Source organism: Dicentrarchus labrax, unplaced genomic scaffold, assembly GCF_905237075.1.
Source record: "Dicentrarchus labrax unplaced genomic scaffold, dlabrax2021, whole genome shotgun sequence".
In the NCBI taxonomy this organism is placed as follows: Eukaryota; Metazoa; Chordata; class Actinopteri; family Moronidae; genus Dicentrarchus; species Dicentrarchus labrax.
Window position 1 is genome coordinate 15,645,394 of NW_026136722.1, and position 23,083 is coordinate 15,668,476.

Sequence of the window (23,083 nt, forward strand, 5' to 3'; positions counted from 1 at the left end):
TTCACGTTTGAATTACTTTATTTAAATCAGATCTGATTAAGTATTAAAAAAACAGTATGGGAAGGTTTAATAACCTTTACACGGATACCAATACCACGTCCAAATCTGTCATGGAGAACCAGAGTTTTAATAAATAAATAAGTAATTACTTGTCAATACACAACATAATGAAACTCCTTCAAACAGTTGCCATTTATATCTTATTTCAGTTCATAACGCTACTTTCATCAAAAAGTCAGATAGCCTATATGATTGAACGGAAAGACAGAGTGGAATAAATAAATAAATAAGGAAACAGGACATTTGACAATAAAAACTGATGAATATGAAGAAATTAAATAAAAATGATCCGCAATAAACACGGTATGTCAAAATAAACTGGATGAAATAACATTTCAAGATCATGAGCTGAGCTTTTAAAACTGCTTGCATTAATTCCCAATCTATGGTTACATTACGTCTCATATATATCCTCTCATGATTTATTTCATTTTATTTTAAACACGGTCAAATTAACACATCCACATCCAATGTTTGTGCCCGCAATGAAGGCAAAATTTCCCACAGCCACGGAACGCAGCACACTTTAACAAGGCCTGAAAGTCATTTGTTTTCCTCGAATCGGACTGACTGGATTGGACGGCCGCGGGTTCCGCCCACAAACACACAAGGTGGAGTTGAAAAGAAAAAAACATGCAGGGCCAAAATGAAGCTGTCAAACAGCCTCTTACTATTTGCTAAAAGAGAAATCGAGCAATGTGAAAATGCATGGAGGCTTGCTTAGAAGACCATTTTAGATCTCTCTAAAGTGGAAGTCTGACATTGATGAGTGAAAATTAAAAACTTTTATTTTTTAAATGAAAAAAAAAAAAATGTTAATTATACTAAGTTATGGGAGTATGTGAGATAAGCTGATTGTATTTATATTAGATAACAAGTGGCACAACTTCGGCTTTCATGAAACTTTCCACTGCCATGTTTAGAAATATTCGTGGTTCAAACTTCGGGCCGGAGATCTGACAGCGTCGGGCTGCGGGAGCAACAAAATAATGGCTCTCGGTTAGGGTTCAGAAACAACGGCGCAAGGTCGGAAAAAATGTGGATGTTCCGGCGTGGCGAAATGGTTGGATGGAGAGAGAGGAGCTGCTACGCGCTGAGTGGAGGGAGACAGCGAGTGAGATGGAGGCGGGGGGGAAGGACCATCTCTGCGGGGACTGGAGCCCAGGACCGACGGCGCAGTGCTGGCTATCGTTCAACCCTCCCCTTCTTCCTCCACAACGACACCGAGGCTCACGCCGAGAGACAGGTAAGCCAACAAAACAACCGCTCGGTTTCATAAAACGGCGAGAGTGTGCGATAAACAACCCCGAATAAGGTTGGGGGTTTTTTTGTGTTGTTTTTAAAACCGCGCAAAATCTACCGTTTAATGTTTATTTTGTTGTTAAAGCGCCGCGGTCGTCAAGCCTCTTTGTGGTAGCGAAATAAACCAACCGCTGTGGCAGGGTACAGACGAGGTCGGCCATAGCCGAATTTCTTGTCCTCTACAGCGGGGAAGAAACTGGACGTAAGACCCGGAGGTAAATGCGATAGCGGCTTAAAATGTACACCAAGCGACTGTTTTATGCTAATTCCCGTTATCGAAACTCGACTGTTCGTGCTTGTAGCCGGGGTATTTGCGTGGGGGAATTAACGGTGGTTTCCGCGCCGAGACCTCCATGCGGCTGTTGGCGGAACAGCCAGCCGCCTCTCTCGGTTAGCCATCAGGGATCTCGGTTTAATATCTCACCGTGCAGAGACTCGCCCTCTCTCTCCCCCTCTCTCTCTCACTGACTAGCCCAGAACAACCGACGATCGAGCTCGGAGAACCCGCCTTCTTGATCTCGTTTATGCGCTTTTGGACCGAGGGAAGGGAGTCTGCAACGCCCTGGCTTTAGTTTTAAGCTCCGTTTTTCTGTGTTTGCAGTGCGCCATTGGACCTTGTCACGGTAGGTTTCCTCGTAGAGCAGAGCTGAAGCATGGCGGACCTGGAGCTGTTTGTCGCGCCAGTGAAGCTGCTCTTCCTCGGATGTTAACATGTTTCCTTTGAGCTTTTTTTTTTTTTCTCTCTCTTTCCCCCAGCTAAACAATTTAACTACAGTTTATCCGCGACACTGTAGCACAAACCGTTAACAGCTAACGTTTCCGTTGAGACGAACTCTTCGGTAAAGTGAGGTCGAGGCTTTAACGTTTAACCGTTAAAAAACATTTTCCATTTTCTTCTTTCTTCCTGCGCCTCCGCAAGTCCTTCCAACCCACCACCACGACATTTATCTCGGACGTTTACCCAATTTGTTTAAATGTAATTTTACGGAACTCCGTTAAGTCTATTGTAACGAATTTTAAACGTTTAACGGTAGCTACATTTTTGCCGTTATAAGTGTTTTTTTAAAACGTTTTGTTGTAAATAGTAAAATTATGTAGAGGTCTACCAAACCGGAGATTATTAAATGCGGCTAGCTAAACGCAAAGTTTTGTATTAAATGGTAACATTTTAAAATATATTAAGAGAAAAGTGCCTTTTTAAATTTTTCATCTGTCGTGCCAAGTTGCCCTTGGGCATGTAACTTAATGCTTGAGCTCCCAATTTGTTATCATCCATATGTTGTAATATTATTATACTGAAATTAAAGATATATTTGATGTTATAACGGCTCCAGGTGTGCGTTAAGGTAGCTTTTTAGTCCCAAAAATACTGATAATGATAGTTTTTACTGTAGCCAGGTCACACCGTGGACTCCACAGTGAGCTGCGGCCACCAAGGACACGATGAACAACGAGCAGCCGCCATCATTGGAGCACAGCTCGGCTACGCCTCGCTGAAGAATGCTCTGGGTTTTGCTCTTAAATCGCCATATTTAACGCCAAAAACCCGAATAAAGCGGTGTGGGAAATACTCTTGGAACACATTTATTAACTGTAAGCGAATCTTATATCGATTTCCTCGCTCCAGCCTGAGTAAACACTTGAAGGGAAGATTATAGGGTTGCATGGCGGAGCTAGATCCGCGTCCATCGGTGATGAGGCGCCTCTGCCGAGTGGCGCATTTGGCTGCAGTACTTCCAAGCCACCATTCCCCCTTGTCGGAGACCGAAAGCAGATCCCCAGTCCGTGGTCAGCTGGTCGCCTACAGCTGCCTGTCCGTCCACTTCCATTCGCTTCCTCCTTCCGTGTATCCTCCCCAACCTCCGACAGAAAATCCTCCATTACCGGGCGGACCGAGAGAGAGAGAAAATGGTCGCTCCTGTGTGTCCACGATACTTTTGTTGTGGAATAAGGATTGTAATAATACGCCAGATTCCGGCTGGCAGAATTTGCTCGACCGAGACTCCTGTTGTCGCTCTAGTTGTGCTAGTTGAAGCCCTCCGCAGTGTTATTTGAGATTTGAAGCCGTCACAAGCAATAGCCTATGTCTCACCATGTAGCGTAAACGTTTAAGGGGCGGTGTAATGAACATAAACCATTATGTCGAGGCAAATTTAAATTCCACGACTTGGTTACATCGGAGTTTTACTTTTTATATCAAAGACAAAATAACTGTTTTGAGAAATCGTATGAATCATTTGCACATTAAAATAACATTATCATTAAATTCTGTGATTTAATAAACAACTATTATACTATATAAACTACTATGAGTGTAGGAGCGAAGTATGAACCTACGGATTTCAATGTTTTTTCTCTATTAAAGTTAATGTTACTGTTTGTTAACTTGATTTTTTAAAATTCTTTTTGTAGATACAAGACAGTACACTCACAAATGAATGGGGAAATGGAGGCAACCACCCAAGTCCAAGGTGGGATTTTTTAACAGCTTTGTTAACTTCTTATTCCACAATTAATCCATAGAAACAATATATTGATTATTCTTTTTAAGACACACACAATTACAATAAATCTGCTATTATGAAAACTTAATGATATAATGATGCATTTGATTAATGTATTTGACATGTCCCTGTAGCAATTATAGTGATCTTCTAAGATTATACTTACTATTTAGCCACAGAAAACAGTTTATTACACACACAATTAAAAAGTCAGTATGTAAAGGGACTTTATTTTATTAATGACAGCTGCAAAAGTGTTTTTTTTTTTTTAATTTATTGTTTTTTGTGTTATCACAGTGTGGGCGCAGGATGACCTATTAAAACTGCTGGAGGCCATGAAAGTGGCCCTGCCCCAGAAAGATCTGACGAAATACAAAACGTCCGAGTCCCACCTCGACTGGCAGAAGGTGGCCTTCAATTCCTACACAGCAGAGATGTGTAAGCAGAAGTGGCAGGAGGTCTCTAAAGAGGTGAGCCACGTTTAGCAATATTGATATTGATTGTTGTTTATTGTCTTTTTTACACTTAATTGAATTTGCATGTTTTTTTTTTATATCTGCCTTATCCACAGATTCGTAAATTCCGGACCCTAACAGAGCTGATAGTCGATGCCCAAGACTACATCAAAAATCCTTACAAGGGCAAGAAAATAAAGGTGAGTTAAAATCACACAAATAATGAAAAACTAGTCGTCTGAGTGGAGCTTAAGTCTCAAGTTTATTCACTCTGCTTTTCCCCCCACGATACACAGAAACATCCAGATTTCCCCAAGAAGCCACTGACGCCGTACTTTCGCTTCTTCATGGAAAAGAGGGCCAAGTACGCAAAGTTGCACCCTGAGATGAGCAACCTAGACCTAACTAAAATCCTCTCCAAGAAGTACAGAGAGCTCCCCGACAAGAAGAAGGTTAGTCAGAAACAGAGGCCACTGCTGATACATTTGACACTACTTGATACAGTGTCTGAAATTCCAACAAAAACATTGTTTTCTTTTCATGTCCACAGAAAAAATATGTTGACGACTTCTTAAGAGACAAAGAATCATTTGTTATAAGCATGATGAAGTTCAGGTGAGATTACTACCTTTCACAATTAAGTATTATTAACCCTGGGGATATAAGGCCTGCGCCTGCAGTATATTTAAGGATGCTAATTGTGCTTAAATGTTGGGTTATGTGTAAATGCAGAGAGGAACACCCAGACCTTGTGGAAAGCATGACCAAGAAAGGTTCAAATGTACCAGAGAAGCCCAAGACCCCCCAACAGCTGTGGTACAACCATGAAAAGAAGGCCTTCCTCAAGACACACCCAGATGTAAGTTAAAGCACCTACTACACCACGTACTCTTAAACCGTGACTGCATGATACCGCAGATGTTAATTTTCTCTGTCTGCCACCAGGCCACCACTAAAGACATTAAGGACAGTCTTGGCAAACAGTGGACACAGCTGTCTGACAAGAAGAGACTCAAGTGGATCGGCAAGTCTCTGGAGCAGCGGAAACTGTATGAGGTAAGACTTGGCTGTTAGAATTACGAAGGGTGATGATGACATGCCTTCCTTCTTTCTTCAGTGTTAACTATGTTTTTGTTTGCAATATTCTAGGGGACAATGCGGGAGTACATCCAGCAGCACCCAGAGTTAAACATGACCCAAAATGATATCGTAAAGTCCACCCTGACCAAGGCCGAGAGGCACCTGAAAGACAAATCTGACGGCAGACCCGACAAACCACCTCCGTGAGTCACAGCTGCAAATCCCCCGCTGACACATCTGCAGGATGCTGGTTGAGTTGAATTTGTAAAAATATAATGTATAATGTGCATATGCTTTCAGAAATGGTTACTCGATGTTCTGTGCGGAGTTGATGTCAAACATGAAGGACGTACCCAGCACAGAGCGCATGGTGATGTGTAGCCAACGGTGGAAGCTGCTGAAACAGGCTGAGAAGGATGGCTACCAGAAACGCTGTGAACAGGTGAGTTCAGAATCAGCAAGTGTGTAATAAAAAAAATATATTTATTTTTTTGACAATTTTGTCTAAAAAAAATTATTTGGTTTTGTTTCAGAGGAAAAAGGAGTATGAAATTGAGATGAACAGATTTCTCAGCGTAAGTCTTTGGTTTCTACTTCTACATATACTGTACATATACTATATGTCAGAGCTATTGCAGTTCTCATTTGCGTGCTTTGCTGCAAGAATTTCTTATGTATGTTTTCTTCTGCTATTCCATATGGATCTGTAGAGTTTGTCAGAGGAGGAGCAGCAGCGGGTCTTGTCTGAGGAGAAGATAGGTTTTAGGAGGGGCGCCGGAGCCAACAGTCCTGCCTCCAAAAAGAAGAACACTAAAGCAAAGGTAAGACCAAGTATAAAACTTCACATTAGGCCCATGAACTGTGACCTCACTGGGAAAAGTGGATAAGATCAAGCAGCAGCAGCAGCAGCAGCAGCAGCAGGAGGAGGAGGTGGTGGAAAAAGCTGCAGTTAGGTCAGTTAAGTTTCCAGCAGCCTTCAAAGAATAAACAAAAGTTCCCTGAAATGTTTACATCCCACTAGACCCATCTCTACCTCTACCTCTACGCTTTCAGACCACATTCAGATATATAAATAAACGGTATTGTTATTATTATCATCCACACAAAATATGTTTAATAGATTAAACCTTCATTGCATGAGGCTAATACCCTGAAATCTTGCATTAAATAATACAATTACTCAGAAAACGTGGTGCTTGTGGTCAAGACTTAGAGCCAGTATATTTGATCAGGCAACAGGCAGGTGTTTCCTGTTATGCCCTGGGTCTTGCAGATGGTGTAGAGTAACTGCGGTGCCTAGCCCTAAAAAAACAGCAGCTGTCTCAATCTCATGAGTCAGAAACAAGTCTAACCAGCATGCATTGTGCACCGATCACTCTGGTTGATCACAGCATAATTAATTAGAATTATTGTGAAACTCTAGTGTGTTAAGCTCAAGTCCCATTTCCTATATGTTTAATTCATCTTACTATTAAACAGTAAAAGTTCAATATTCTACGGGCATTTAATAAGTTACTCAGATGCTGTGCTATTGTTTTCTGATATTTCCTTGCTCTGTAACTTGCAGGCCAATCCGGAGAAACCCAAAAGGCCGATTTCAGCAATGTTCATCTTCTCTGAGGAGAAACGTCCTAAACTGCAACAGGAGCGGCCGGACCTTTCTGACAGCGAGCTCACAAGACTCCTGGCCCGTATGTGGAATGAGCTGCCAGATAAGAAGAAGGTAACCTGTCAATGCAATGTAACATATACTGCTGAGGAGATGTCAGGTCACAGAATCATACTGATATGTGAGATTTTCTAATTATCTTGTTGTCTTGGTCATTTAGGAGAAGTATAAACGCTTAGAAACAGTCCTGAAGGCAGAGTCAGAGAAGAAGGAGAAGGAGGATCGTAGTCGTCTGCCGGACCCACCCAAGACTGCACAGGACATCTGGCAGCAGAGTGTCATAGGAGACTACCTGGCCAGATTTAAGGTACGCATCTCTCCTCTCAATTCAAACTGGTAATTTAGTTTTAGCTCCATAACATCATAAACACGGATTGAACAGGTGATAATAAAAGTGCATGTATTAAAATATGTCCTGAAAAGGTTGATCACATGTATTAATTCCTCAAAGTTAAAAACCCGGAATTAATTAATTTGTGTCATTATTCGCCAGTCGCCACAAATGCATTTAATGTGAGCGTGTGCTTTTGCAGAATGACCGGCAAAAGGCACAGAAAGCAATGGAAGCAACCTGGAGCACCATGGAGAAAAAGGAGAAAATTATGTGGATCAAAAAGGCAGCAGAGGACCAGAAAAGATACGAGGTTTGTGGCAATTCACTGACAGTGTCCAGTATAAGACCACAGCGTCTGTATACAGTACCGGGGAGAGCTAATAGTTGACTTAACTCTCCTCAACAGAGAGACCTGTGTGAGATGCGCTCTCCTGCTGCTACCATTGCCTCAGGGAAGAAGATGAAGTTTGAGGGTGAACCCAAGAAACCACCATCGTAAGTTTGTCACGTCCAGCTCGTCTGTGCAACCTGTTGGGTGCTTATTCTGTGGACACCTCGGTGGTGACTTGTGCTTCCTTTTGACTCTCTAGAAACGGATATCAGAAGTTCTCTCAAGAGATGCTGTCCAACGGAGAGCTGAATCACCTCCCGATGAAGGAGCGGATGACTGAGATCGGCAGCCGCTGGCAAAGGTTACCACTAAAGAACAAGGACAACTACAAGAAGATCGCTGAGGAGAAGCAGCGACAGTACAAAGTCCAGCTGGAACAGTGGCTCGCTGTAAGAAGTGGTTGTTTTGTTGTTTGACTGGGGGGGGACGGGGGATCAAAACATCTTGGACACTTATCTAACATGCATCTCCATCCTTCCACAGAGCTTGTCTTCACAAGAGAGAAACACTTATAAAGAGTATAACTCACAAGTAAGTCAGTTATTTCATTCCTCTGGTTAGCATTGTGCTGTCACAAACTGAATTAGAAAGCATACGGTTGCTCTGAAATGTTTTAATCTTTCTAACATGTTACGTTGGCACATTTTAAAACGGTTTAATCCCTTGACGTTTCAGAAACGAAGAACTACGGCAAAACCAGGAGGCCCCAAGGCAAAGGCCAAGAAATCTGTAAGTGCACGCTCTCGTTCTTCTCTCATTAATCAGACTCAGTATTTTTGCTGATGTTTTGTTGTCGGCCATACCTGAAAATCTCTCTTCCCACAGGACACGGAGGAGGAGGAAGAGGACGACGATGAAGAAGAGGACGAGCGGAAGGCTTCCTCTGAGGCAGAGTCATCCAGCGAGGATGATGACGATGATGATGATGTGAGTGGCGTCCGTCTTTTTCCAGTACACAGAAAAAACAATAAGAAGGTGACTGTGCTAAATATATATTGTTTATCGTTGTTGTTTAAAGAAGGAGGCGGATGAAGATGACGACGACGATGAAGAAGATGACGATGAGGCAGAGGACAAGGAGAACAAGTCGGAAGAAAGCAGCAGCGAATCAAATTCACAGGGGTCGTCGGACTCTGATTCGGACTGAAACTGGCCGTCGTCGTCGTCGTGAGACGAACTGAGCAGCGCTGAGCTGAGCCAAGAGTCAAGGGAGCTCTGCCACTGTGCCAACCCTGCTCTCCTCCCACCACCAGAGGGAGCCCCTGCATTGCCTCATCCACTTCACACTCACCCATTTTATGTTGCTGCGTTGGTGATTCTCAAGGAGGGAACCTGCCCTTATGTCCAAAATCAGTTTCATTCCCTCCCTGGTGTGATGGTCATCTGACAGCACGGGCCGCTGACGTTATGCCAAAAACAGCATCCCACTGGTTTGGTGATGAACATTTCTGCCGCTAGTTTAAATTTTGACTTACAGGTTCAATGGTTTATGGTTAGAGTTTTAATGTTGAGGGAGATGAATGAACTCTCCAATGTTTATTTTATTATTCTGGTAATTAGTTGAAAACAGGTGGCTTCATAGAGCCAAAGAACATAGTATGGTGGATCACTTTAGGGAGGGGGGTGGGGGGGGTGTGTGTGCAGGGTACTGAAAAATTGCACTCTTCAGAATGTTTCCATGAATTTTTTTTTTCCAGAACCTTGTTGCGTTGTTCTCTATTCTCAATTTATGATGTAGATTTTATCATTTGGTTCTTAAAGAGGTGGTATTTTTTCAGGAAAAAAATCAAGCCATTATGAATGTCTTTTTGTTGCTGGAAAATTTCAGAACTTGTTACTTACCCATGTTCTCATTTAAAAGATAACAGTGTCTACATAAAGTATTCACCCCCTCTTGGACTTTTTTCATGTTTTATTGTTTTACGATGTTGTACCAAAGTGGATGTAATGAGGTCTTGATACTCGTTAACGGAACATGTATCTTTAAAGAAATTTTGCAACATTTAGGTCAAAATGACTCATTTGCTTGAGAGTAAACCCAACCACATCCAGCTGCGACGTCTGCGTGTAAAACTGAAGCAGAACTGAAACTGACATTGACCTTTTCCAAACGTTTCCTGTAATGTCACGAGTAAGACCAATCTGTAAGCGCAGAAACCCAAAGTGATTACATACGTTTCACACTGCAAGCATCTTTGGCAGCAGTTACAGCCTGCAGTCTAACGTGGATCAGTCTTTATCAGCTTTGCGCACATGGGCGCTGCATTTCCCGCCATTTGTCTTTGCAAATCTGCCAATCTGTGGACTGTAAAGTGAGCAGCAGTTTTCAACTCAAATTCTCTACTTGGTAGTCCAACCCTCAGTAATGTTCTTTTTGTACCAACACAGCCTGCTCTAAGCAGATTTACAGCTGTGCCATATTCTTTACATTTCTTCCTACTGATTGACATAACTGTACTCTGAAGGCTATCCTGTGCCTTGAAAATGTTCTTGTATTCTTCCCTCTGAGTGGTAGTTTCCAGTAAACTTTTTGATTCATAGTGTTCCTTTGTCTTCACAATGTATTTTTTTTTATTAGACAGTTGAATAACAAGCTGTAGGAGCTTCCGGAAATGTGTATTTACAAGTCACTCTTTTAATTATACACGTGATCTCCATTCAACTTATGTAACGTATAAAAAAGCACCATTCAATACTTATGTAATCAGTTATTTTTGTTTAATATTTGGACTTAATTTAGATCCGTTTAGAGCCTGTTGATTTGTATATAAAAAAAAAAAAACCCCTGATTACATCCACTCTGCTTCAGAGTTGTGAAATAAAAAAAGGTCCACGGGGGTGAATAAGTGTTATAGGCACTGCAGTATCCATTGCCATGTGTCTGTCATTCATCAAGCTTAACTGACATGTCTTGTACACAGAAATCCATCAGTCTGAAACAATTCTGTCTGACTCAGCAGTTTGTTCTGGCCTGGCAGTAATAAACAGTGTTTACTGTGTGACCAGAGCAGTTTGTCGTTGAAGGGATAACACTGGTTTCCCACACTTTGAGCTCAATCTGACTCTGTGTTTTTAAAGGATATGTCACACAGTCGGTGTATGTTTCTCCTCTGAACTGTCGTTTTACATTTCGTTCGCAGTTTAATTGTTAATAGGTTTGTTTTTAATTGTTGTGTTCGGATCCATCTGGAATCATTTGTTGGATGTTGAACTGAATGGCGTTTCCATCAAACATTTTCAAGTTCATTTTGAAATTCTAATGGTATTGACTGTAATCCACATGGGTTTTAGTCCGATGCTTATCCCAAAAAAGTGTGCACTTAACGTAAATCTGTCCCTCTGTGTGAGTTTGTGTGCATGCATGCACAGAACTGTGTATATATGAGGGGTGTGAGTGTGTTTCTTTGCTTTAATGTGTGCTGTTTTTACTGTTTTTGTTGCATACCATGATGTGACTGCAGTGTGCATGTTTGTGCCTGTATGGGGACATCTTACCAACACCATGAATGTAGATATTGTTAAATCTTTTTTTTTTTCCTCCAAAGGTCTTTAGTAATTTTTCTGCTCGACGCTGTCGTGTCATTGGTTGCCAGAACACGGACCAATGACAGGACTTTTCATTCATGACTGTCACTTCGGGTCCACAGACATATGAGTACATGGCAACTATTAATAATCTGTTAGTAATGGACTGATTTTGATCATTATGAATCTCATCACTGTCTGAAACAAAACCAGCGTGAACTATTTAAATGATTTGGGGAGGGAAAAGGAATCTGATTGCTGATATTGATCACTGAGAGTTTGTAAAAGGGATTTGGGGGAACTGAGTTGCCAGAGGAATTGGGGTTAAAATCTTGTAATTTTTCTGTAAATACTGTTTTTGTATTGAGTGCTTATTGTTTTGTTAGTGCTTTAAGTTTGCAAACCCTCATCTGTGACTTCTGAGGCCAGTGAGTTTTTCACTCATGGGGGAGAGTTTTTGGTTTAATTCACCTGTTTTAGTTGTTTCTTCTCTCCCTTATGTTGGTTTATAGAGATATCTAAGACAGCAAAGCTTTACAAGTTTGTACTGCTGACCATTTGACAGAATTTGATGTTTTCTATAGCTGAGGGTGTTCTTATGTCCTTGTAGTTAAAGTCTTTCGGCAAATAAAAAAAATGATCTTTAACAGTTAGAAGTGTGTGTTGTGTTGTAACCTCCTATGAGCTGAACTAATGACACTAATGTCAGAGCACTGTATATGTGGCCCAAAGGCTGCTGCTGCTGTACTTCTGGTCTGGGGCTGTTTTTAATGGTAAGTTCCACAATACCACGCTTTGGATTTATCAATTAATGAATTCATTGGAAACAATTTAGATCTAATAATCATATAAGTGATTTATTTAGCAAAATTCACTAGTTCCAGCACCTGAAATGATCCGATTGTCTTGATTAAAGACTGATTAGCTTTTGGTCTTAGACTGTTAGGTGGACAGAACAACAAATTGATTTGTCAACTTGCACTGAGGGAAATCATACTGGGAATTTTTCACTATTTTAATTTTAAAAAATGATTAAATAATCAAATATTCTGTAATAAAAGCCAAAAGCTTGTACGACCACAGTAACCTGCTACAACACAGGAAATGAGCTACTAATAACCTCCCATTCCTCAAACTCTCTGTGCAACATGCACAGTTTGCTTTACCGCAATACTCCAAATTTACTGTACAACAATTTAATTAAACACATTAACTCACTGGTTTTCAAACTTTTTTTGGGGGGTGGGGTTGTGTCCCCATAAAACTAAGCATCATGACCATCTTAAATCAAATAGTAATCCTGTCTCAAATTGTTTACTAAAGGGGGGAACTAAAGAGAGAAAAGTCAGGGAAATAAAGGAGAAATATGGTTTTAATTAGAGCGTCTCATTGCCACTCTGGGAGTCCTGCCCCCAGGCAGGGAAACACAGAGTTAAGGAATATGCAACATATAGGCATTAAACCAAAATAATAAAGTTTTAACTAGTTTTTAATGAAAGGATCCTACTACAAGGCCTTAAGATCAGGAAATAAGAAATAATAAGCACAAACTAGTTGATACACAGGAGCTCCTGGTATTCTGGAAACATGACAATGGCTTCGTGCACAAAGCCAGCTCTATAAATAAATGTTTCTCATAGTTTGGTGCAGAAGAACTTGATCTCAACCCCATCCCACAACATTTAGGATTAACTGCAACACTGCTGGAGCCATGCCACTCACCTAACATCAATGTGACCTCACTAATGCTCCTGTGGCGGGAGCAGCCGGGTACCAAAGTCCGGGTGGGAAGCCTTCACAGGAAGGTGGAGGCGGTTGTAGTAACAGATTAAACCCCCCATTGTTGTTAAAACGAGGTGTTTACAATCACACATGCATGTGATGTGCGCTGTCCACATACTTTTGGCCATATAGTGCGCATTATTGGTACCGATGACCTCATTCGACCGTCCAGGCACAACCAAGTGATCCCAGATAACAAGGAGCAATCTCACGTTCATTTATTGATGTCTTAGGTGGATGGGAAAAGTCCGCCTGCGTCAAGCCTGTCAGAAATACGGGAAGCACGCACAGTGTACCTTCAAAATAAAATAATAACACCCCCCCCCACAGCTACGTCGCACAAGTCTCCTAGCAACCACGGCTTTTATTGGCTGGTCTCCGACAGTAATTGGCTAAATATAGCTGGAGCTGTGTGTGTGTGTGTGTGTGTGTGTGTGTGTGTGTGTGTGTGTGTAGGATGCTTTTGTAACAAATGGTTTGGGTAACAGTAAGGATGAAATCATATTAACATCTTTAAGCAAACCCAGTGCAACAAGTGTGGCCTCTTATCAACTATATATATATATATATATATATATATATATATATATATATATATATATATATACATATATATATTACATATATTTATGTAAAAGTAGTGTGCAGTTGCATTGGACTGCATCATATTGAGAAATGTTCCTCACTTACATGTGGGGGACAGAACAGGCCTTTTTAATCCTGTGAGTAATAACAGAATAATAAGATAATATATAATAACGTTATATTATTATTACTAACGCTTTAATGTGATTACTGATGATTTAATGTTGTAGCTGGTCCAGGTGGAGCTCATTTTAACTACCTTGTACACAGCAGTTTACTCTATTACAATATATAATCTTTTATACACTGATCATGTGTTGTGTGTGTGTGTGTGTAAAATCCATCTGCAAAATAACTAGTGTAGCTCAGTAAATTAACTTAGTTATATTCCACTTCTGGTAATGATCAGTTGTGTAAAGCGACTAATTAAATTTACTCAAGTACTATACTTAAGTACAATTAAACTTGAGAGTTTCCATTTTATGTTGCTTAATGCTTGTATTCCACTACATTTCAGAAGAAAATATTGTACTTCTTCATTTATCTTAAAGCTGGAGTTACTACTTACTTTCAGATAAATATTTTCACAAACTAAACATACGCCAAAGCTTCATGGGGTGTCACGAGGCCCCTGATATTAAGGGGTGTAATAAAACTCTGTATTTTGCCCATGTTGTCTGCAAAGCTACAAAGCAATGTATATATGTATATATATATAAACACTGTAGGTCTATATCTCAGCATTTGCTTCACTTGTGTGAAGAAATGTAAACGTAGATTGTTTAATAAATGATAGAAAAAGGGTAAAAAGGGAAAAAAGCTGGGAATCACAGATTTATATAATATGATAGTTAACGACTAAACTAGCCAGCTGTATATAAAGAAATAAAGATTAGCACCACACCCACCTGCTGTGTATTAATACTTCAAAATATTCAAACACTCACATTATGCCTATAACCCAATAAGTACTTTTGCTACTTTAATCGAAATACATTTTGCTGACTTTTGTAATTTTATCTTGAAAGTAAGACCTTTACTTATAACACATAACACGGTTTTTTTCCTATTTCTACTTTTTACTTATTAAACATCTCAGTACTTCTTCCTCCACTCCAGGCAGGGCTTTTATTTTGAAGGTTAAAACCGGAAGTCCGTTTTCTGTTTCTGTTTGGTTCTACGCTGTTGGCCTCCGCGGTGTCAAGCGGGTTTTGCAACGTTAATTTAATCGACACCTGCGACAACAAACCATTTTAAAACGAGGATTTTTGTCTGTGTTTTCTATTTACAGGAGATAAGAGGATGGATGTGGCTGAACACCGGGCTTCTTGTTAACGGATTTCAATGCGGACTGACGGTCATGTCGCCTCCCTCACAGAAACTGCCTGGTTCAGGCTGAGTTTGTCGGTATGACAGGGTAAGAGGAAACAGTTTGTGGGGTTTTTCTTTTTAAAATTGGATTTAATAAAAACAAATGTAACGTTTGTACGTTGTGTCACATCTTCCCCTCCCCTTCATCTCAAACAAACTACCAAGTAGAGTCGCTAACACATGGTGGAAAGTAATGTTAGTTGACGTTAAGTGTCATTTATTGCCGCTCTGGTCTTCTTCTCCTACTAACGTGAGCTGCCGTTGGCCGTTGGGGACGTTGTGTTAACGGGTGTTTTTATATTTAGAAATGAAGCCCTGTTTACAGTGTTTACAGTGTTTGCAGTGTCAATAAAAGACTGTAGCTACCTCTGTTACCCACACCTGACGCATTGACATCATTGAATGGTGATCGTCGTCGATTCGCTACCCGAACCCGATTGGACCCGACACGACCCGCCGGGTTCAGGCCCCAAAAAAGGCTTCCCTAGGTCGGGCTCGGGTCGGGCTATTAAAAAAATTAAACAAAATAATAATTATTTCTTAATAATAACTGTAATTAAATGAGTAAATTTGTTATTAAATACATCTAAAAAAATATATATATTCATTTATTTTAAGTGGAAAATCGGGGTCGGGCCCCTAAACTGCTTCAGTGGTTCGGGCTCACACAGTTCGGGTTTGGGCCGGATATTATGGGCCAGATCACAGCTTCTGCTTACTACTGCAACAACAACATGTGATGCATCTGCTGTCTAATAAAATATTAATGACGATATGAGTGTATGGTGGTGAGGTATGTGGAGTTGGATGGATGTTTCCTGCAATTAATTTAAGAAAAACAAAACATTAAAACCCAACATCTGACTCTTATTCATTTATATATTTTCTTCTTTTCAACAGAATGAAGACATATCTGCAACAAGTGTTGATAACTGTTTTAAAAGTAAGTATTTTGCAATAAACTGGATCTTTGATGACAGATTGGATTTGTCATGTTCATCATGCTGATGTTCTCATGATCATGAGTTGGTTTGTTTTTATGTTCAAAACCTGCAGGTCAGCATCTCATTACCCTGCTATCAAGATTTCCCATACAGATTTTCAAATGAAAATGGAGGATATGCCCCTGTCAGGCCCAGACAACACCAAGCTGGAGGTGAGTGTATGTGTGTAAAATATTTAATTCTTCCTTTAACCGTCACACACAGACAGATGTTATGTCTTTCATCTGTTCTCATGTTTGTATTTGGTTCATCTTTTGTGTTGTAGGCCTTGGTCCATGACATCTACTCGGAGCTGGTGGAAGATGCCTGTTTGGGCCTGTGTTTTGAGGTGCATCGTGCTGTGAAACAGGGCTATTTCTTCTTGGATGAAACGGACCAAGAGAGCATGAAGGAGTTCGGTTGGTGCCGTGACTTTCAGTTATTTATGTTTTTCTTGGTTTTCTTTGGTGTGTTTCTTTACACTGTTTTCTTTGTTACTCTTTCAGAAATTGTGGATCAGCCAGGAGTGGACATATTTGGCCAAGTGTACAATCAGTGGAAAAACAAAGAGTGTGAGTGCCCGAACTGCAAAAGATTGATAGCGGCCTCTCGCTTCGCCCCGCACTTGGAGAAATGTCTGGGAATGGGCCGCAACAGCAGTCGCATTGCCAACCGCAGGTCGGTCAGTTAAAGTCTTTCAGGACTGTTGTGTTAATCTGTGGCTTCCACTTTAGGTACCATGAGCATCTGATCTGATTGTTTGATTGTTTTTTGTTCTACCCTTTTAACAGGCTAGCCAGCAATAATAACATGAGCAAATCAGAGAGTGATCAGGAAGACAATGATGACCTGAATGATAACGACTGGTCGTATGGGGCGGAGAAAAAAGGTAAGCATGTAAAACTGGTTTAACTTTAATTTCCACTGTGCCAAGAGCATAATTAAGGAAACCTCCCTTCTTCCACATAATAAACAAACTTCTTATTTCCATGTTGCAGCCAGGAAGAGAAAGTCAGATAAGGTATTTTTGCATATGTTTTCCCTTTTAGTACATTTTACATGTTTTAATATGTTTAATGAAGTCAATCTAATCTAAGAGTGATTTTATTTGTGCAGAATCAAAATTCCCCAAGAAGATCCAAATCTATAAAACATAAAAATGGTGAGTCTATCAGCTGTTTCTGAATGCGGGGTAAATGTTTGAACTGATTTCTGGGCTGCACATGCTGCTGGATGTTTTGTGCTCTGGTCTGTTCAGCAGTCTCGTGCTGCAGATCAGGACGTTCTGTGCTCACAGTCACAGGAAGTATATATGGACACCTGCTGTCTAATGTCAACCACAGTGTTGTGTAGAGAGATTACACACGCCAAGGGTTCACCTTTCTTAGATTTACTGATCCAGGGCCCAAATGTTAGCACAATGCAGAAAAAAGGTTGGGAGAGTGTTGCAAAAAAAATGTTGTTTTGTTGAGTAAAAGGAATAGTTCGACATTAACCTGCGAAAAAAAAGTGTAAAAACAACAAGTTGTGGTCTTACGGATGGCGTAAGCTCTTGCAGGAGTGACTTCTTCTGCCCAGGGACTATTTTTCTTTTAATAAAGATATTTTACAGTCCAATTTTTAAATGTGGTTTCTATGTTGCATGTGGTATAAATAAAGAGGATCAACAGTTATGTTTTTTTCGTCCAGGTGAGCTTGGGAGCAGCGTCAGTTCAGAGCCTTACAAGGTGACATACCCCTCTTTGTTTGTGTCGTCTGCAAGTCTACAAAGTTCTTCTAGTACAAAGTACTGATAATGTGTCTTGGTCTGTTTTTCATTTCAGTACAACTATAATACTGGCATCAGTTATGAAACTTTAGGCCCTGATGAAGTCCGATCCCTTTTAACAACGGTGAGCAGCTTGCATGGATACAAATCTATTTCCCAGAACAAACAGTCCCTTTGTACTGCTTCCCTGTGTTAATTGAACAAAGTATTTTTTATTTCTACAGCAATGCGGGGTGATCTCTGAGCACACCAAGAAGATGTGTACCAGGTAATTACTGTATAATCCACTGGCACAGAGATAAACTAGTGATGAAACGTTATCCACTCTGGGAGCAATTAACTGCGTTCATGGTGTTAAAACTGGGATAATGCAGGATACTTTGAGGTAATGTAACACTGGGCTTTGTGATGGTGTCGCCATGTTTAATCCAGATTCTGAGGTCAGTGTTATTCGGCCCTTCTGTGATACTTTGTCATGCAAACTAAATCGCTTTCACTGTCTGAAAATGAATCTGGAAACATGATAAATACATGGATGACATATCAGTTTGATCCATGTATTTATGAAATTGATCATGTATGTTGGGACTAACTCAGGGTACACAGGTGGCAACTCATTGCATTTCATCGTTTAAAAAAAGAAGTTCTGGACCAGGAATTGACTTGTTTTTCTCCCCAAAAGGAAACTCCAAATTCTATCTGATACAACAATAATTGCACACAGAAATATTCTGAATTAGACCGTACAGGACCCTGTCATTGACCAACCTCTAACACTTCCTAACCTTTAACACCTCATTGCTGCTCTGCCCCATCTGATTGGTCATTGATTGTGTCCGCAGCCGTCCGTCCCCAACTCCTTCCCTCCCTGTGACTGTGACCATCAGTCAGGGATGTATAATGCCACCTTGTGTCCCACCAGGTCTCAGAGATGTCCCCAGCACACGGACGAGCAGAGGAGGGCCGTCAGGGTGTTCCTCCTGGGGCCGTCCGCGTGAGTGTGCCCTGTCCCCTTCCTTACCCCCCCCACCCACCCACCCACAAAGTCTACTTAACAAAAGTCATGTTTGAATGAGTGTTGTGATCCTCACGGTGCAGGTGTTTGCTGATACACTTCACTGCTTTCTGATCGGGTTTACTTTTCCAGAAATAGGAGCAGAACGATGCTGCTGGGCAGTGTTGGGAATAATAGAGTTGTGACTGTCTTCTAACAGAAGTGTTAACAGACGGGTACACTGCAGCTGATGGGGATCTGAGTTCTCTGTGACTTTCTTTCATGAAAGAAGGTTATAAAATTTTGGTTTAAAGTGCATGCCATATACTGTGCGTGACCTCCTTAACCCGATGTCCACGTAGTAGTGGCATTGGCTCAAGGAGAGACCACAAGGCTATTATATTGGCCCGAAACCCACTCAAGCGAACATCCACTGGGAACAACTGAAAAAAGGGCAATGAATGGAGACGGTTCTATTGATTTCTTTTTACATATTTATGTCAAAGTTGGATTTGCAAACGTAGTGTCAGACAAGAACAGAACATAATATGTAAATGAGTATCTAGTTCCTCTTTGTATTCCTCACATAAGGGATCAAGTCCAAATCCTAAAACACAGTCTTGCTCTTTGCCTAAATTAAATCTCCTGAAATCCTTTTGGGTGCTACCAGAGAAACTGAATTCACATAAGTGGTAGTGCAAGCACTGAGACATTTTCTTTTTACATTTTCATTTTAATCAAACCACACGCAGCACTGCTTTTAAACACACAGATGTTCTCATCGTGTGTGTTTCACAGTAGAGACCAGTTGTAGCAACTTAGGCCAGAGATTAAAGTTAGTATACAAATAACATTATATAGACATTTTTATATCTGTGTGGTCAGTCTGAGTTTTGTTCTCTGTGTCTGGGTTTCGTGTAATAGGCCGTCGCTGCCTGATGCAGACACCGTGGTGGAGAGCGACAGCTTTGACATTCCTGATGGACAGACCCTGATGAGCCGCCTGCAGTGGGAGGACTCACCTGATATTTCACCCGCTGACTCTGCCTCATCTAAAGCCAGTAAGGAAGTAAAATGCATTACACTGGTTATTCACATTCATTTGTTCATAAAACGTAAAGACAGTTGATAGATACATTTTCTGCCCCCTGTCGCAGGCACCAACCACTCAGATTCTAGGAGGCCCAAGAAAAAGAAGAGGCCGTCTCTTGGTTTGAACAGTGGAGGAGGAGGAAGCTTGACCGGAGGCGGCGGCAGCAGCAGCAGCAGCTCTCAGAGTAATATCAGCTTATCGACCAAAAAAAAGAGGCCCAAACTCTCCGCACCTTCTATTTCCAGTATCTATGATGACTTAAACTAGCAGTCTGTCAGACCAGCTCTTGCCTCATCTATGAAATCCCTCCTTTCATACCTACATTTACAGGCCTAAATAGGATGGGATGAAACTTGACTTAGTAGTTTGGATTTCGGCCTTGACAAATCAGGCAATTTAATGAACATTTCTCTCTCTGTATTATGAACACAGCAATCTAAAAACTGTGGTCGGTCACAGAGTTCAGTGTTCGCACTTACTGGAAAAATGCTGTGCTAAAACTGAGCTTACCTTCTGCTTATTCTAGTAGTTATGGAGGGGTTTGCTCCCATTCAGCCACAAAATCATTCATATGGTCGGCCACTGATGTTGGGTCATAAGGCCTGACTCCCAGTCGGCGTTCCAGTTCATCCCAAAGGTGTTGAATGGGACATCAGGGCTCTGGGTAGGCCAGTCTCGTTCTTCCAAAACCAAACCATCTCTTCTTGGATCTGGCTTTGTGGAATGGGGAATTGTCATGTTGAAACAGGAAAGTGCCTTTCCCCTTACTGCTGACACAAAGTTAGAAGCACATTATTAGCTTAAATATCATTGTGTTACCATTGTGCTACCAGACTATAAATACACAAAGGACCAGGGTGTCCACTTACTTTTGACCATGAAGTTTGAGCAGCAGTTTGACACCATTACTGCAGTCGGTCTCTGCTGTTCAACTTAAGTGGAGAATTCACACCATATCCTTTTCACAGAAGCCAGGGCTGCACTCCATTTAGCTTCCCTGATTTCAGGGCCCTGCCACTGCATGTTTGTTCACTGACAGGGTTTACACAGCCATTCTCATCCTGCAATTACAACTCAAAATATCTGCTGTCAAAAAGGCAGGTTAGGAGTTTTTTTTCTCCACCCTTTTCTGGAAGTTAAATGCAAACCGAGGTGAGTTTGTCCCTTAACATCAACTACAACACAACTACTTAATTCAAAGTTTAGGCAGGAGAAGTCTTGAATTAGGCTTTCTGAAACCTCCAGGTACTCTGTCGCTGACACTGTCCTGTGACCGGTCCCTCCTTTAGACTCTGTGTTCATTTAACTCTGTTTTGAATTTGACATGTGGACACTTGACTCACGTACACCGGAGTACTCATCAGTGGCTTTTTAATTCTAGCATCGTATTGCACAGTTGTGTGAGTGCCTCTGTATGCTGACTCGCATTCAGTGTGAACGTCACTTTTTCGTGTAGTGTGTGTGTGTATGTGTGGTTAGAGGGTGTGTGTGTGTGTGTGACCATTTATATTTTCATAAAACTATGCATCCTAGAATGTGACATTTTTGTGAAAGTATGTGTGCCATTTTAAATATTTAACTTTTTTTGTTTACATTAACAATATATTTAAGTTTTTATTTGTCACTACCTATAAAGTGATGCTGTATGTATATTATTATATGTGTGTGTATAAATGCAGATTTTGATATTTGATGAGCCAGTAGGCTTTCGGGGCACATGTACAGTACATGTATATATGATATGTGTGAGATGGAAAAGTAATCATGAATCTAACGTAACTTTCTTTCCTCAGTATCAAACTTCTCGTCTTCTTGTATTTTCACTCAGTTTCTGCTTCTAGATCATATCGTACATTAAGTAGATCAGTGCTGCAGTTCCTTGCTGGTCATTTACGATCGTGAGTGATAAGTCAGCATCTTCTAAGCCTATAAGCAACAATGTCTAATGTAAAGGTTGTAAGATATATTACATGCTTTAGAGGTCAGATGCACTATTTCACTAATCTTGTACTGGCAACTTTTCACAGTCGATATCTTAGAGAAGATTTGTTTTTCTTATAAATTGGCTTTACATACCTAACTCTTTACTGTTGCAGATATTATTGTATAGTCAAACGTGCATACTTGAGTACAACAATGATGTATTTTGTTTGTATGTATCAGAATTACTTTAAAACTTGGGGACTGTATGAAAAGAGTCAGGGTTCGATCTCTTTTTCTTTTCGGCTATTTCTGTGACAACAATTAAATGCAACACTGGCACTTGCCCTTCAGGAGACACAGGCTGAAAATGTTCTACATGATGTTGATATTTAAGTGATGTTGCATCTCGCCCATCTTTATGACAGCCGGCCATTCGTAACAACAAATTTATTTTCCTTCTGACGTAGTCGGAGAACACGTCGACATTTTTTTTAAGAAGGCAGGGAAGGGTCTTTTTCTCCTCCCAGATTATATTTTATTCCATTCTTTCCTTGTGAGATTTATTGTAGTAAATATGTGTGGCATGAGTCATAAAGGAATGTCTCTGTATTAAGGCATCAAATGATTTAAATTTTTTTTTCAGAAATAAGGAATGGCTTGAATATTTCCAATATTTTATTTCCAGGTATTGGAGGAAGGGTGGAAGGAAGTCTTGTAAGACTCAAACCCCTCTCCCCATCTCAATCACTTTCATACGGTCCCTAAAGTGAAGGGCATTCATTCGGTTGTACGTCTCAAATGTCATGAATGTGACAATCTGTCAAAGCCTGATTTAATTCCCAGTACGATTAACACTTTCATATCTGTTTCTGTTGAGGTCTGTAGTAACTTTGAGTGTGCCCTTTTAAGTCTTTTCCAGTAAAGTCTTGTGATGTGCACTAAAGATAAATGAACTGTTATTGAGATACTTGGTAGATATGATTAGAGTCTTAAGCCACCTTTCGTGGATGAAGCTAACAGCTGATGTTCTCTCGTGGCTCTTTGTGTATCTGTGTGCAGTACGAGTGCAATAACAAAGAATGCGACGTTGTGAGTTTCCAATATTTTTTCATGCGCAAGCACAAATCTGTGCATGTGTGAATGACTGTATACGAACATAATGTGATATATTTTTCTTCACTGCCATGCATACTGGTGTTTGTATATAAATAAACACACACCCCACCCAGCGGCTCACATCTTTAGACTACAAACACGCTGAAAC

General features: G+C 40.7%; 2 protein-coding genes across 8 annotated transcripts; both read left to right on the forward strand.

The window, feature by feature from the left end:
- The first annotated feature begins 491 nt into the window (after window positions 1–491).
- On the forward strand, window positions 492–11,976 carry ubtf (upstream binding transcription factor). Of its 4 annotated transcripts, none has more exons than XM_051388338.1 (21): window positions 492–1,985; window positions 3,775–3,833; window positions 4,164–4,336; window positions 4,438–4,521; window positions 4,618–4,773; window positions 4,872–4,936; window positions 5,054–5,180; window positions 5,267–5,377; window positions 5,471–5,604; window positions 5,702–5,843; window positions 5,935–5,976; window positions 6,112–6,222; window positions 6,969–7,124; window positions 7,231–7,377; window positions 7,604–7,714; window positions 7,811–7,899; window positions 7,995–8,184; window positions 8,279–8,326; window positions 8,471–8,524; window positions 8,621–8,722; window positions 8,817–11,976. In XM_051388338.1, the coding sequence occupies exons 2-21, from the start codon at window positions 3,797–3,799 to the stop codon at window positions 8,940–8,942; spliced, it is 2,205 nt and encodes a 734-aa protein (XP_051244298.1). In that variant the 5' UTR covers window positions 492–1,985; window positions 3,775–3,796; the 3' UTR covers window positions 8,943–11,976. The 4 variants fall into 4 exon arrangements, with proteins under 4 accessions (XP_051244298.1, XP_051244294.1, XP_051244297.1 ...); XM_051388334.1 differs by having other exon boundaries at window positions 493–1,985; window positions 8,814–11,976; XM_051388337.1 differs by having other exon boundaries at window positions 493–1,577; window positions 8,814–11,976.
- Window positions 11,977–14,845: 2,869 nt separating this feature from the next.
- atxn7l3a (ataxin 7 like 3a) lies at window positions 14,846–23,047 on the forward strand. 4 transcript variants are annotated; one of them, XM_051388351.1, is made up of 14 exons: window positions 14,846–15,104; window positions 15,959–16,001; window positions 16,115–16,214; window positions 16,328–16,460; window positions 16,548–16,719; window positions 16,833–16,930; window positions 17,040–17,062; window positions 17,158–17,203; window positions 17,731–17,768; window positions 17,865–17,933; window positions 18,016–18,077; window positions 18,732–18,803; window positions 19,728–19,864; window positions 19,961–23,047. In XM_051388351.1, exons 3-14 carry the CDS (start codon window positions 16,164–16,166, stop codon window positions 20,161–20,163), a joined length of 1,104 nt encoding a protein of 367 aa, XP_051244311.1. In that variant the 5' UTR covers window positions 14,846–15,104; window positions 15,959–16,001; window positions 16,115–16,163; the 3' UTR covers window positions 20,164–23,047. The 4 variants fall into 4 exon arrangements, with proteins under 4 accessions (XP_051244311.1, XP_051244312.1, XP_051244313.1 ...); XM_051388352.1 differs by having other exon boundaries at window positions 18,034–18,077; XM_051388353.1 differs by lacking the exon at window positions 18,732–18,803.
- The last annotated feature ends 36 nt before the right edge of the window (window positions 23,048–23,083 follow it).

What these genes read in the sequence shown, in the direction of transcription:
- ubtf (XM_051388334.1), top strand. Translation starts at nt 3,797, where the DNA reads ATGAATGGGGAAATGGAGGCAACCACCCAAGTCCAAG. An exon ending in AGCTCCCCGACAAGAAGAAG is followed by an intron (nt 4,774 to 4,871) that starts GTTAGTCAGAAA and finishes TCATGTCCACAG; the next exon opens with AAAAAATATGTTGACGACTT. An exon ending in AGATGAACAGATTTCTCAGC is followed by an intron (nt 5,977 to 6,111) that starts GTAAGTCTTTGG and finishes ATGGATCTGTAG; the next exon opens with AGTTTGTCAGAGGAGGAGCA.
- atxn7l3a (XM_051388351.1), top strand. Translation starts at nt 16,164, where the DNA reads ATGAAAATGGAGGATATGCCCCTGTCAGGCCCAGACAACACCAAGCTG. An exon ending in GGAAGAGAAAGTCAGATAAG is followed by an intron (nt 17,063 to 17,157) that starts GTATTTTTGCAT and finishes TTATTTGTGCAG; the next exon opens with AATCAAAATTCCCCAAGAAG. An exon ending in TCCGATCCCTTTTAACAACG is followed by an intron (nt 17,934 to 18,015) that starts GTGAGCAGCTTG and finishes AATTGAACAAAG; the next exon opens with TATTTTTTATTTCTACAGCA.